Source organism: Vigna unguiculata, chromosome 2 (genome assembly GCF_004118075.2).
Source record: "Vigna unguiculata cultivar IT97K-499-35 chromosome 2, ASM411807v1, whole genome shotgun sequence".
Taxonomy (NCBI): domain Eukaryota; kingdom Viridiplantae; phylum Streptophyta; class Magnoliopsida; order Fabales; family Fabaceae; genus Vigna; species Vigna unguiculata.
The window spans coordinates 27,287,025-27,301,988 of NC_040280.1; the positions used below are offsets into that span (position 1 = coordinate 27,287,025).

General features: G+C 32.3%; 2 protein-coding genes across 5 annotated transcripts; one reads left to right on the top strand and one right to left on the bottom strand.

The window, feature by feature from the left end:
• The first annotated feature begins 1,658 nt into the window (after window positions 1-1,658).
• On the top strand, window positions 1,659-4,392 carry LOC114167184 (GDSL esterase/lipase EXL3-like). Its single transcript, XM_028052184.1, has 5 exons — window positions 1,659-1,971; window positions 2,158-2,288; window positions 2,482-2,715; window positions 3,849-4,104; window positions 4,199-4,392. The coding sequence occupies exons 1-5, from the start codon at window positions 1,692-1,694 to the stop codon at window positions 4,390-4,392; spliced, it is 1,095 nt and encodes a 364-aa protein (XP_027907985.1). The 5' UTR covers window positions 1,659-1,691.
• Window positions 4,393-4,806: 414 nt separating this feature from the next.
• On the bottom strand, window positions 4,807-14,662 carry LOC114171688 (superoxide dismutase [Fe] 3, chloroplastic). Of its 4 annotated transcripts, none has more exons than XM_028056586.1 (9): window positions 14,420-14,662; window positions 11,085-11,194; window positions 10,211-10,288; window positions 7,751-7,942; window positions 5,971-6,142; window positions 5,597-5,670; window positions 5,490-5,516; window positions 5,332-5,355; window positions 4,807-5,254 (listed from the first exon to the last, which is right to left on the bottom strand). In XM_028056586.1, the coding sequence occupies exons 2-9, from the start codon at window positions 11,178-11,180 to the stop codon at window positions 5,129-5,131; spliced, it is 789 nt and encodes a 262-aa protein (XP_027912387.1). In that variant the 5' UTR covers window positions 11,181-11,194; window positions 14,420-14,662; the 3' UTR covers window positions 4,807-5,128. The 4 variants fall into 4 exon arrangements, with proteins under 4 accessions (XP_027912387.1, XP_027912380.1, XP_027912373.1 ...); XM_028056579.1 differs by having other exon boundaries at window positions 10,211-10,291; XM_028056572.1 differs by having other exon boundaries at window positions 11,085-11,230.
• Between the last annotated feature and the right edge of the window lie 302 nt (window positions 14,663-14,964).

Here is a 14,964-nt window from a genome sequence, read left to right on the forward strand (position 1 = left end):
AGGACCAACCTCCCCCATACCAACACCCTCTAGCATGTTGATTATCTCAGGTTCTGTCATTTCATGAACCACATACAAATGAACGACACCATTTAACCTTGCTAAATTTGCCATATGAGTGGCCCCTTTATCATCACAAAGGAGCTCTAATCTATCTTCTAACACACTCCCACCTCCTACACAATACCACAACTCCTTCAAAGATACGTGTCCTATCTCTTTTAATCCAGCAATAACCTCAAAATATCCCCACGTATCAGGATCACAAAACCATGTGGTTATTTCCCCATCATATTCCAATTTCCCATTACTAATAAAGTGGCCACTATGGTGGACCACCACTTCAAAACGGTCAACAGACATTCTATTTCTACACCTGTATACATTGCCCCAAACCAATTCAAAAATTACAAATCATGCCAACACAGACAACACAGAACCAAGCATTCAGAACCAAGCATTCAAATAGGGGACCACAACATTAAAAAACACATACAACAATGCATATACGGTGACCGATTAAAAAATACATTGCAATAGGGGACCACCAATAAAAAAGGAACTCGATGTCGACAATGGGGGGACCAACAACAGTATAAAAACAATACAACATCATACCCACACAACAAAACATCAAAACCCCAATACAAAGCCAAAACCCCAACACGCGAAAAAACCCTACAGATATTCAACTACAACAACTCGTACTTACCTTCAGACTGGTGCTCAACCACGACCACAACAAACGCTCTGACCTCCGATTGCACTCGCTCTCACCTCCGACAACGATTTACTTCACTTTCGTCCACGCACACGGGGTTCGCAATCCACGCCTCTGATTTTTCCAATCCAATCCCTAATTCTCTAATTACATCATTTAGGATTTTTCAAACTTTGTTATTTCTAATACAGTCCACGCAGTCACTGTGCCAATCTGAAAAATAATACATAACGCCACGTCAGAAAATCAAAACCAAGTTAACGTTAAAAAATTTAACACTGTTACTGATTGCCCTGATTTAATACTCAATTACAAAAACGAGGACGAAATTGAGACCAATTAAAGTACGAGGACCAATTTGAGATTTCTGAACCAAAACAAGGACCAACGGAATATTTTAACCAAAATTAAAAAAACAAAAACAAAAGACATCCCACCAAAAAGAATAATAACCAATTTTAGTTTTCTTTCTTAATTTTCAATTTTATCATTATTTTCTTAATTTCAGTTTTTCTCTTTTCTTATTTTTTTTTAAATTATCATCATTGATTCACTGGATAAATAAACAAATAAATGTCCTTTTATGTATATTTTTTATGAGACAAACATATGAGCTAACACAGAATAAAATGGTCCATGAATATATTTCCCAATGCAAACAAAGAAAATATATTGAATTGATTAATCAATTTCTTAGTTTTAGTTTTGTGGTGTGCAAACCTAATTGATTATTGGATTTTGTTTCACATTCAGTCGACTTCCTTCTAAGTTCTAACAAGCAATATCAATGTCAATAGTAATTTTGACTGACCAGCAAAGAAATAAATGGACATTGACATCCAAAAAAGTTGTTTAAGCACACAAAAATGTGTATTATAAATAGCTTGCACCTAGCACCAAATTCCAAGCACCTAGCACCAAATTCCAAGCACCAAAATCAGAACTATCCATTAACAAAGATCATAGAAACATGAAGTTTCTCTTCCAAAACCTTCTTTCTCATCTTTCTTTAGTCATTCTTTGGTCTTTTGCCATTGTTACTCAACAAACCAGCCTTGTGTTGAGTCTTCCAAACAATGAAACTGTGCCAGCAGTTATTGTGTTTGGAGATTCTATAGTAGACACAGGTAACAACAACTTCCTCAACACCATTTTCAAATGCAATTTCCAACCATATGGTAAAGATTTTGGTGGAGGGAATCAACCAACAGGAAGGTTCAGTAATGGTATAATCCCATCAGATATCATTGGTATGAAAATCCCTGCTTTTGCACTAAGTTACTTTCTTTGTTTTTTATCAACAAATATTAGTTGTTAGAATTTGATCGGTGAATGAGTTGAATCCAGAACTTCTCTTCAAACCAACGTTATAACATGCATATCAATGAACACTTCTTATATTTATTTTTTAACATATTTCTTTTGACCTCTTCTAGCTGCAAAATTTGGAGTAAAAAAGATTTTGCCACCTTATCTTGATCCAAAACTGCAACCTCAAGATCTCCTCACTGGTGTAAGCTTTGCATCTGGTGGTTCTGGATATGATCCTCTAACTTCTAAATCAGCAGTAAATAACTTCTCTAAAACCCTATATATATATATATATATATATATATATATATATATATATATATATATATATATATATATATATATATATATATATATATATATATATATATATACTCATACATGTATATCTACATTAATCATTTTCCATAACATACTAACCTCACTTTCTTTGCCATGTGTCACACAAGTCTGTGCTATCACTGACAGATCAATTGAACAAGTTTAGGGAATACAGGAGCAAGATAGAGAAAATAGTTGGAGAAAATAGAACAGCAACAATAGTATCAAAAGGCATATACATATTGTGCACAGGAAGTAATGACATTGCCAATACTTACTCCTTCTCTCCAATTAGGCGACCACATTTTGACATTCCTGCATACACAGACTTAATGACTTCACAAGCAACAAACTTCTTGCAGGTATATGTTTTACCAAAGAAACCAAAGAATGGGAAGTTAGAAAGCTAGCATATTTCTTTGCATGTGTTCACTTTACCGTAGAATTAGAACCTAACAGATTTTGACGTGCTAAATGAAGTTTCCAATAATATTTATTACTTGTTTATCAATTAGACATAAGATCAATTTATCATATTTTTAAAAAATATATATTGACGGATCTAAAATCCTATAGGAAAATCAAAATTAAAAAAACAAATATATAAGATGAGGAACAAAATAACTTTTTTTTCATATATTTGATAATAATTTTAATAAAAATAGGGATGCGCTTGCACACCCGCATATATACACAAGTCCCCCACTATAAACAAATCATATTTTATAACTTCGTTTTATAAAGATAAATTAAACTTAAAATTCAATTTTTAATATGATAATTTTAAGACATAATCAAAATGGTCAAAATAAGTTAGAACAATGTGGTTGACAAATGACACTGTCATTATTAGCCTAGGCATCAGTCGCTGTTTCTAGTTAGCAATTTTTGATTTTTTGTCAAAAGTTTGCTAAACAAACAATTGGGTCAAAGGTAAAAGTGAGTGTATATCAAACATGTGTGTATAAATGTGTTTATATGTGCCCCCACATGTGTGAACCACATGCCCAAATGAACAACTTGGTTTAGACTTTTCTAAATCGAAACGCCGTCTTACATCTCAGTTCATATTCATAGGTATATATCTTCGGGTTCAGCGACTTTTCTCCAGAGAAAATAACACAATTTTAATATTTTTTTACTGGTTTCTTTTATATTTTTCTTCTTGGATAATTGAAGTAGATCATTCTATACATGAATGAAAAATGATTTTTTAACTATTAAATTTTGACAATTTTTTTTACAATCTTATGTGATTTTTTTAAGTGGTTTTTCATTTTTCTATTTTATCATTCTCAATATTTCAAAACCATTTAGAAAATAACACGTCATGTTGTAAGAGAAGGTTGTCAAAATTTATTAGTCAAAAAATTTTTAGTAATCAAAATATCATTGTCCATACATGAAATACACCAAACATGATTTTTTTTCAAAAAAAAAAATCACTGTCTGTATATATTCTTAATATTGATATTTTAAAATGAACTGAACTCAGGAACTTTATGGACTTGGAGCTAGAAGGATTGGAGTGATTGGTTTACCAGCTCTAGGGTGCGTGCCCTCGCAGAGAACAATCAAAGGAGGCTTACTCAGAAATTGTTCAGATTCTGAGAACCAAGCAACAATGCTCTTCAACACAAAACTCTCATCGCAAATAGATGCATTGAATCAAAAGTTTTCAGAAGCTAGACTTGTCTATCTTGATATTTACAACCCTTTACTCAAAATGATTCTAAATCCTGCTAAATATGGTAATAATCATATAATTTTAAAACTTTTAGTTGTTCTGTATTTACATTTCTATTTGGTTGATTCATTATTGTTTATGGTTTTACAATGGTTTAGGTTTCGAAGTAGCAAACAAAGGATGCTGTGGCACAGGAAATTTTGAAGCAGGCATACTTTGCAACAGTTTAACCCCACACATATGTTCAAATACCAAAAACTACATTTTTTGGGATAGTTTCCATCCTACCCAAGAGGCATATAATGTGCTCTGTTCTCTGGTGTTGGATAACAAAATCAATGACTTCTTCTAAAGACAGTTTTGTTTTTTTTTTTCTTTTTTAATTATTCCCATTCTTGAATTTTAAATTTTAATGAAGTTTTATTATTTACGGTTTTTCTTTTTCTTGTTCATGTGTTGTTTGTAACTTGGTTGCATGATGGAAGTTATACAAAACCTCATTAGAATTGGTTACATTTTGTTAAGAAAAAAAATTTAATCATTCTTTAGAATTTGAGAGGACAATACTTTGATTCAAATCTTTAATGTTGTATATGTAGAATTAATTAGTGACGGGATAAACAGCCATATTAAATTTGTAGCAGTTACAAATACCAAATAAATTGGTATTTGTAATGGTGAGGGTGCTTGAGTTTTTTTCTAATATTGTGGGGCTGCAAGAAACAATAGCCCTATCCGTAGTATAACTGTATATTGTGGTGCATTGTTTCAAGATTTAATAGCCTCTTGCCACATTGATTATAACATTCATACTTTCATACAATAAGACTATAATCAGTCCAAGATCATGCTTGTTTTTCTCTATTGTTATACACTGAAATACTTGCCTACTCTTAACTAGATCTCCCCCAACGGCAAGTTGTCCTCAATCCTAAACACTGCAAAATTTGACAACCAGAAAGACGCACATGGGGCACTATTAAATTTGTAAATGATGACTGAAACAAACTCATTCCTTCACCAACTCCACCTAGGAAGCCACATGGCCGTAGCTAATACCACTGTAATCATTAAGCATTTCAATATTTTCATGCAATAGGAATTTTTGGTTCTCCCAAGTTTACAAAAGCCTCTGCAAAAGTCAATCGGGCTGCTGCAGCTTCCCAAGATACAAGGTGGTTCAAAAATACATCCACATACTTTGCTCTATCATTCTGTTCAAAAGTCGCAATGATTGTTAAGTTTATACCTTTATGGAAAATATCAAATGATTTATGATGATTAAACATACCCTGTAATCCAAGTAGTATGCATGCTGCAGCAAAGAGAAAGAATTCAGTTAGTGATGACTATATAAAGGTTTTCATTAAGTAATTTGCAGGTGTAGTTTGAGTTGTTTGTTAGAGTAAGAGGAAGAGAGAGAGAGAGAGAGAGAGAGAGAGGGCATACCTCCCACAAATCCAAATTGATAAGTGGCTGCATGAGAAAATATGATTATATTCAATTACAATATTAAATCAAATAAATTTTATGGAGGAAAATGGAAATTAACTTACTATGTCATTCCACACAATTGGACAAATGGCATTTGAAGTTTTGACTATCTCCAGTCTTTTCTCTTCTCTTTTCACTAAACCAACCAATGAATATTAGCATCAATCACCAGCATAGTCAGAGCAATATATCAAACAATAAGGTTACATATAAAATAATATATAGTTCTACTCTACCTAACAAATCTTACATTGCAATTGTTCTTGAACTAAACCAGCTAGTGAGAAAAGACTAGTTACTACCTTAATCAGAGAACATTAAATATTCTCAATTAGAATTTAACAACCACTCAAGAGAAAACAGAATAGAGGCTCTAATTACAAGGAAAATTCAAGGATTTTTGGCATATTAAGAAGATAATATGGAATGAACTTACAAACTAGCCAAACCCAACCAGAACCAAATAATGTGAGGGCAGCTTCTACAAATTTCTCTCGAAAATTCGTAAATGATCCAAAATCCTTTTCGATCTGTTGAAGGAGACCTAGTTTGGGCATATCACCCCCTCCTGGTTGCATGGATTCCCAAAAGAAATCATGGTTCCAAACCTGTGTGGAAGGAGCAGAATTAATCACAGACAGCATTTAAATATGAAAGCACCTAGAAACCACAATTGTAATGTCATCATTACTACGGATGACTAGGCAAGATAAGCTTCATCACAAGATAGGACAGAGTACTCTCAATATCATGCCAACTATAGAAAATTCAAACAACCAAGTAAAATTGTGATAAATATTTAAAGAAATAAAAATTACAATCTAAAGAAGGGAAAATTATTTCATAAAGACAAGAACAAACGGAAATGGTACAGGAACCAACGGAACAAAGATTACTAATTTGTTCCATTCCCAGTTACATTTGTTTGTTTTCAAACTCAGATTGTTATATTAATACTTTTGTGGTGATACAAACTTGATATCTCTATTGCAGAGAGAGATATAGGGACAAACTTCCTATTTTACAGAATAGAACATTCACATACACTCTACTTCTTCATGGGACTGCACCTCCCAAAGACCCAAGGCATATTCTCTTGCAAATGATAAGATATCCCTCCCTCTTCACCTCTCTTCTTATTTACGGGCAACATGCTTTAATGAAACTATCTTACAAACAAAACTAACTAAAAGTATAACTAACAAATAGATAACTGAAGCATCTGCATTGCCTAACATACAGACTTTTAACATACGGTCTCTATGCGAGTCCTACGGACGACTCTAAGGCAGGTTTTCTGATCTTGACTAGGGCACATGACAAACTTCCAACAGTGTTCTCATCAATTGTACATCACCAAAAACACAACTTAGTATATCTACTCTTTTAGAGCCCTAAAATTTAATAGATAAAAAATATAAGCAAAAAAAAAAAAAAAAGATATGTAAGTAGAAAACTGGAGAGAAAACTCCAAATTTCACATTCTCAACAAATGCATGAAAAATTCATTTTTCTCTAGGCTGACATTAAAGGAACTATGTTAATTGGGTACCTGCCCTAAAAGTCATTGATGTTTTCTTAGTATTAATTGTCATGTTCAGTACCTATCCTATAGCAATAAACAAGTTACTTGTCAACATATTGACCCCAATCTTAAGTTCAAGCCATCCCTGCAACCACAGATATCCTAGTATGTCAGAATAATGAATCCCCCTTACAATTTTGAAGCTAAAAGATGAAATTGCAGTTTTTAAAGTGCAATAATAAAAATTTGCCTTGGTTTACATTTCATGAAGATTATTCACTCTCCCATTGAATACATGTAATCCCCCTTACATTATCACTCTTCATAGATATAATTCATATATAAGAGATACTTTTTGTTTACTTCTTTGAATAAAAATAACCCAGACTACATTACACTTGAGATTTAACAAAATTAATCTCAACTTCCCTCTTCAATTTTTCTTTTCCAGTCATATATATACCATTCATATACAAAGGATAAAAGGGAGTAAGCGTAATTTCTGAAGAAAGATGAGAGGTGAGTGTAAATTTGCAAATCTTGGAGGATGTTTAATATTGTGAACATTGTGTGTATCCTAATTTTCCTATATGATATAGAACGGAGCATTTTCAATAGTTTTACGAATAAGCATGCAATTTCAGAATTGATTTATTGTTCAAAGCCTATAAGCAATCAGTCTAACAAGTACCTCAGCTGCATTGTTGAATTCAGGGAAAGGATTTCCACTGTTGTATGTCACTTTGACTAGTTCATCCATGGTGTAACCATATAGTATATCATCCTTCTCTAACTGTTTGTTCAACCCTTCTATAAGACTCCGATGATATTCACCCCAATGCTTGTCAATTGTCTTCTTACTCATATGCGGCTCTAAGGCATCCTAAGAAATATTGAAGCACCAAAATAAAGTCAGAATTATCAATGTTGACACAAATGACCAATTAGTGGCTGCCTATGATGCATGAATGTGATGAGTATCAGATACAACAAGTATCTAACATAGCAATTTCCCTCATCTTGAAAAATATAAGATTCGATACATTCATATACATTTAAAGTAGGTATTTATGCATATATATAATTCACAAAATAAAATAAATGTTATCGTACTTTCTTTTAAGAAATCATATTAAAATTGACAATCATTATTAAATATTACCAAGTTAACTTATGAAACTCAAATGTATGTAGAACTTATAGTTTTATATGAACAAGTGGCGAGGGTGAGAGTTACTTCGATCAACATTTGTTATAGGAACACTTGTTCTTTAATTAAATGGTACTCAAGTATCAATTCCTAAAACTGAACTCACGGAATAAATCACAAATCACATATTTTATGTATGTTTAATATTTGGAAATATATAAAAATAAAAATGATGACATTTATATATACTAGTGGAATGTTATATATGAGGCTATTTTAGGAAAAAGGGTTTGGGGGCGTAGGATCCTTCTTACGGGCTGTCTTATTTCTCAAGGTTAATAAATAAGCTTTTGGATTAACAAAGCGAAAGCACACCTAGAGATAAGAGCATATAATTCACATAAAAGTACACAATAAATTTGATGTGGTTTGGCACTCTAGGCCTCTATCCATGAATACTAAATAAAAATATTATTATTGAGCATACAATTTTTCAAGCAAAAAACTGTATAATTTCACATACATGACAAAATTGCAAACCTTATCGTACAACTTTTCTAAATAGAATTAAAAACCTTCTCGTACAGTTTCTAGATAGAATTAAAAACCTTCTGGTACATTTTTTTTGGGACAAAATTGCAAACCCATGAATACCCAAGAGATTTATTAAGTTGAGGAGAAAACACCAAAATCAACTATTCCCTTTTATAATAGAAAATTTCTTATTTCTCTAAACTCTTTCCTCTGTAAAAAGGTGTGTTTCACATGGAGCAAATTTACAAGTACCTTTTTGCCATTTTATCCACAATAGATAACTCAAAAAATTAATTTAGATGTCAAATTATAGAGCCTAAGCAGGGAAGACGGTAAAGAGAGGAGAGGAGTACTATGAATAGTAAGATTTTATTGACATTGGTGGGTAATGACATGATACTAAAGACAAAACACTAATTCATTTATACTAGTGGCAGTGATAGGCCCATTATGCAAGTACACAGAAGGAAAGGGAGGAGGGGCGGAAGGAATAGGAGAATGGGAAAACGGATTCCAGAAACCACGCCAGCTCGTCTACAAAATGAAAGAAACACGTCCCAGCGCTGAGGGGAGTAGAAGAGAGAGAAGAGAGGCATAACAAAAAGGAAAGCTGGAAGGAGATTGGAGGGGGGAGGATATGAAAATCATGCAGATAGGGGAAGGTAACTGATGAGGGGGAAGTAAACTGTTTGGCCTGGCTAACTGAACAAACAGGTCTTCCTCAGGAAAAGGGTGTTGCATGGTCTACATTTCCTATTCTCCATTTCTGTAAGGAGCTGTGCTCCAACGATAACTGAAATCTGGAAAAATAGTCCTAAAAGTGAGAGACATTGAGAAATGTGTTATTTAGACAATACTGATGCTTTTTTTGTATTGAGAAAAAGGAATCAATATAATAAATACAAGAATTTGATATCCTCTAACAATGAATATATGATACAAAAATAAATAAAAACATTTCTAATAATACATATAAAATCTAGATATCTCGATTATATAGGATTCACTACTTATTTCTATAATCATAACAAGATCATATAACTACTCTAAAATATAAGATCCAATAAGACATGCATCTTTGTCCCAATAAACAAGATGGTTGTAATAAAAAGAAATGACCTAAGAGAAATAAGTTGTCACAATTTATTTCAAAATGGTAATTTAAATTTTAAAGTTCATTGAAAGTTGGATAATTGTATGTTTCTCCATAAACAAAAGTTCAATGTAATGCCATCCCTTTCCTAGTTTTTCTTTTTCTTGATCATTCCAATGGTTGAAGCTCAATGATAATTATAACTAGCACCTAGCTTGAGCACAAGTGAATATAACAATTAACCTACAAATGCAATTATTTCTCTGATAAGCTTGATGCTGAAATAGATGACTCAACTAATCCAAGCATATACGACAAAACAGTACACTTATTTCCAGACTAAATGGATTCAGACAACTAAGTGAATCACTTACAAGTTCATAAGGAGGGGTCTTCAAGCCGTAAAATGAAGTGATTTTTGAGGATCTGGGTGAGCCATCAAACCTCTTTTTCTGCTTAAAATGTAATGATGAAAACATGTCAGCACAAATAAGAAAAGGAAGTTGCCTTAGCGAATAAATCTCCTGTCAGGAATCAGGATTCAGGAATGATATAAAATCAATTTTAATCTATTAGAGAAGCCGACCATGGCTGATAATGAAACTCATTTAGCTTGCCCAAATACTTTAGAAGTAAACCTTCAATGATTCTTCACCAATTTTCAATGTTAAGGAATGATGATATACCAATAGTTACACCATGCAGTCATAAACCTTTTATACAAAAAACCATATAGAAACTGACAAAACACGTATTCTGCAGACAATCAAAACTTCAAAGTGTCACTGTTACCGACATTATGCCAATTAGTCATTTACTCATTTACTTTTTTTGTAGGATTAACATTCATATTTTTTTTTCCTTAAGAAAATGTTATGAATTTCAACACTGAAAACCCACCTAAAGGCAATGGAAACATTGCAAATCTAGGCCTTAATTTTGTAGCTTTATCGGTTTCAATCTCATGCCCTTTTCATGCAAAACATTAGGCTCACTCAATTCATTGATTTTTCACGCCTTCCACAAATATTAAATTAATTTCATTGTTTGTATGTAACTTCATTTATCAAAAGTAACAAAAAGACAAACATGACACCAAAAGGTTGACACAGAATTAATCTTAAGTGCAATGCACGTTCATGTTTAATTATATCCCCAGGAAAGATACCTTAAGAAATTACCATAATTTAAAAGGGGAACTAATCAGTAAGACAATGAAACAACAAAATATCAGTCCAAGAAAGTTACTCTGTGAAGAAGCTTTGGAATCTTGAACTTTCTAGATAAGTTTGCTGAAACGAGATGAGGGCTAGTAGAGATAGGATTGAAATAACAGGAAGCCATCGCTACTTTATTCCCTAGCATTTACATCAGAATATCAATTCATCGGTAAGCTGTGGATTATGTTCCAGAAAACAACAATTATAACCAAATATGTAGATTTAGTATAGCAACAATTTATTCTCACATCTGAGTTTTTCAAATTCTACATGAGAAACAATGCACTGAAGAACATAAAGTGATCACAGTATTTTCAAAACAAAACTGAGGCCAGCCTCCACCTAGAACATGCCTTTCCCACATAGAACAACAAATAGACAAAAAACTAAATTGAACAGAATTTGTCCCAAGGATTCACCTGGCATCAGTTATTAACTATGGATATTAACTTTCAGTTAAACCTAAAAACGTAATAGTCTAATAGTGCATCTTTCCTCTTGTATGTACAAAGGAGATACAACATAATTGCTACTGAAAAAGATTGTTTTGAACCAGTGTAATCGTTTACTCTTTTCTGTAAACACTCAGCCTGATAAGCTTCATATAAGGTGTGCCTCAGTGCATGAGGGCTGTGATTGCAACTGGAAATAGACTGGGCAATAATATCACTAGATCTCAGAATGTAAAACTGAAAACTGTTGTGATTTCACACAAAAACACAAACAAAGCATGTAACAATTTCATACATGATGAAATATCCCTAAAAGACAAGAACAACAGCACGGAGCTTTGAGATACGGTTGCGAAGCCCGGTTAAAAGTGTTGACAAAACAGAAGGAATAGAGTCTGATACTGTAATCGTTTAGACATTTAAACAAGCATTTGTCACGCATGTGAACTTGGTATTTCAATGAGACAAAAGACAACGACCATTAGATTAAACCACAGTACAGTGTTGAAACATAGGCCAACTAGTCAAAACACTCTAAAGAGTTCCACCTCTCTTGCAATGCTAAACCATCCATTTTTACTACGAATGTATCTCATAATACTACCTAAATTTGAACTTCTCTAAGTCTGAGGTTGTAATCATTTAGACATTTCAACTAGCGCTTGCCAAGTTTATGAACTTAATATTTCAACAAGACAAAACACCATGTCCGTCAGATTAACCACCATTATAATGGTGAAACATAGGCCAGGGAGTCAAAGCACACCAAAGATTGCACCTTTCTTGGAATGCTAAACCACCCATTATGACTTAGCCCACCAAAGTAGCTAAGATTTTAACTAGTGAGTGTGGAGGCTAGGATTCAAAAATGAAATTAATAAAAAAGAGAGACATGACTTAGCCACAAAAAGTTTGAATTGTAAAAGCGATAGGTGGCATAAATTCAACATAGAGAGAGCAGAAGCAACGAAAAATACACGAGCATATAAAAAAAACTAAAAAAACATGAAAAACAAAAAAGACAACGTCTTGATGAAAACATTAAACCCAAATATAGGAAATTCAGAGAGAGCAAAGGGAAGTTACGAGAATTGCTGAGGGTGTTCGTGCTAAGGTGATGTCGGCATAAACTGGAAACTAAACCTTCTCAGAATGGTACAGTTGTTGTTTGCTCTTCTGGTGAACTATAGAAGATAATGTAACATCTACATTTTAAATAATTACCATTATTTATTTGATTTAATTAAGTTTTTATTAAGTTACTGACTTATTCACTCAATTCGTGTAGTTGATTCAATTTAATTTCTTTATTATTGAAAATCAATTCGTTAGTTGTTAAAAAAGGATAGCAATTTAGTCCTTAAAAGAATAAATAACATGAATTAGTTATTGAATAAAAAAAAAAAGTCTAATAATTTATGTTTGGCAAAACTATTTTGTTTATTTTAATAACTAATTTATCACTAAATTGAGAACGAACTTGTTAAGTTATAATATTTCAACATAAATGTTAAGCTATAACATTTCACTCTGCATCGTACTAGAGAATTTCTTACAAGGCAAATCATTAGTAAAATAGAAAATTATGTAATCTAGATATATTTTACTACAATGAAATCATTATAATGAATTTTGTGAAATAAAGTAGTGCATATAATAGACAAAGTTAAACACTATATAAGAATAAAAACCCATAACACCATTGTCTTAAGGTTTTGGGGTTAAAAGTGGTATCAAATGTGTTATGTGTAAGACAAATGTTATATATATAGAACTACAATCTCTCAAATAACCATAACCTATATATGTGAAATATATATATATATATATATATATATATATATATATAATTCCAACAGTGGTATCAGAGCCGATGGTTCAAAGTGATTGACTTCATAACCATAACAAAAAAGGGTATGACCACATATATGAAAACTCATAACACCATAAAATTTTGGGGTTAAAAGTGTTGTCAAATGTCTTATATGTGTAAGACAAATGTTATATATATAGAACTACAATCTCTCAAATAACCATAACCCATATATGAAAAAATATATATAACCCATCAGGATGGCTTTAATGAATTGATTAAATGTGAAGGAAGTTTAGAAGTGGAGGATGTTGGAGATAGGGTGTGGAAAAAACTATAGGAAGCAGGAATTATTTTGACGTTTGTTTGATTTTTCAATATGGTTCATTGTTGTAAATATCTTGAGTAATAACTTGGAACTTTGACTATAATTTTTTTAACGATTATTGTGTAATTTTTAATGTAGCAATCTTCAGTAAGATGATATGTCATACCATAACCTCTTATTTTCTAATGCTAACTGTTGTATGGGTATTTTAATCATGATGTTTGGAAGCTTGTTCTCAGAAAAAGTGCTATCATTGGCCATAAAAGCTACCATTAGTAGCACAATGATGTCCACTGTCATCTAAGCTTTCTGTTAGTTTTATTAAGCTATTCTAGCTATATAAGTTTGTTAGTGAGTCATAGCCCTGTTGCTATACAGAGATTTTTTAGTATTTTATAATACCAATCACAGCCAAACTGTTCTGTTTTGTGTATTCTTTATCAGCATTACCATCACCTAAGATGTTATTGTAATTTATATAGTCTGCTAAGCGGCCTAACATGAAATATTTGAATGGGAAAAGGATTAGAATACTATATTGGGACTGTGAATATACTCTCATTTAAATTTAGTTTAAAACAAAATCAACTACCTCGTGAACTTCAAAATCAAACAGAAAGAACTCCGGAATCAAACAGCAGTAACAAAGTAGAATGTACTAACTACTACTTCAGGTCCAACAACATAATTTTAGCAACACATAAGTTGACACACCGATCCAAAACACAACATAGAGCAAGAAATAGATAGAGAAAAAGAAAGAAACTTACCCCGAGAGAAGAAACAAGAATGAGATATCTTTAGTTAGTGTGATGGAAAATAAAAGAAGCAGAAGGACAGTGAGGATTGGGTTTGAATGGGTGTGCTGGCTTCTGAAGGCCCTCGAGAGTGAGTTAATAAGTATTTGAATTGGAATGCGAAGAGAGACAGAAGAAAAAAAAAAGAGGAACGGGAATAATGTAATGAACTAATGGCCAGATAAGGTAATCAACACAACACCTATTCGGGTTTCATCGGATAATAATACGTATTTGAACCATGCGAAGTGTTTTAGGTATTTATGTTGTCGTTTTGTCCTTCTTTTTCTATTTTACTGTTGTCGTTTATGTGGCCCAAACAAAGCTGGGGTACATGCACTTTCTTACCTTTGCATAAGCCATCTTCCTTTGTGTTTTGCTTTCTTTCCCTTTTACAAGATAAAGAATTACACTTTTTAAAAAATATAATTATTTAATCACGTTTTTTTTTAAAACATCTTAATTTTAATTAATATTTGACCTTTAATTACATCAACATAGTATGTATTTTTTTAAAG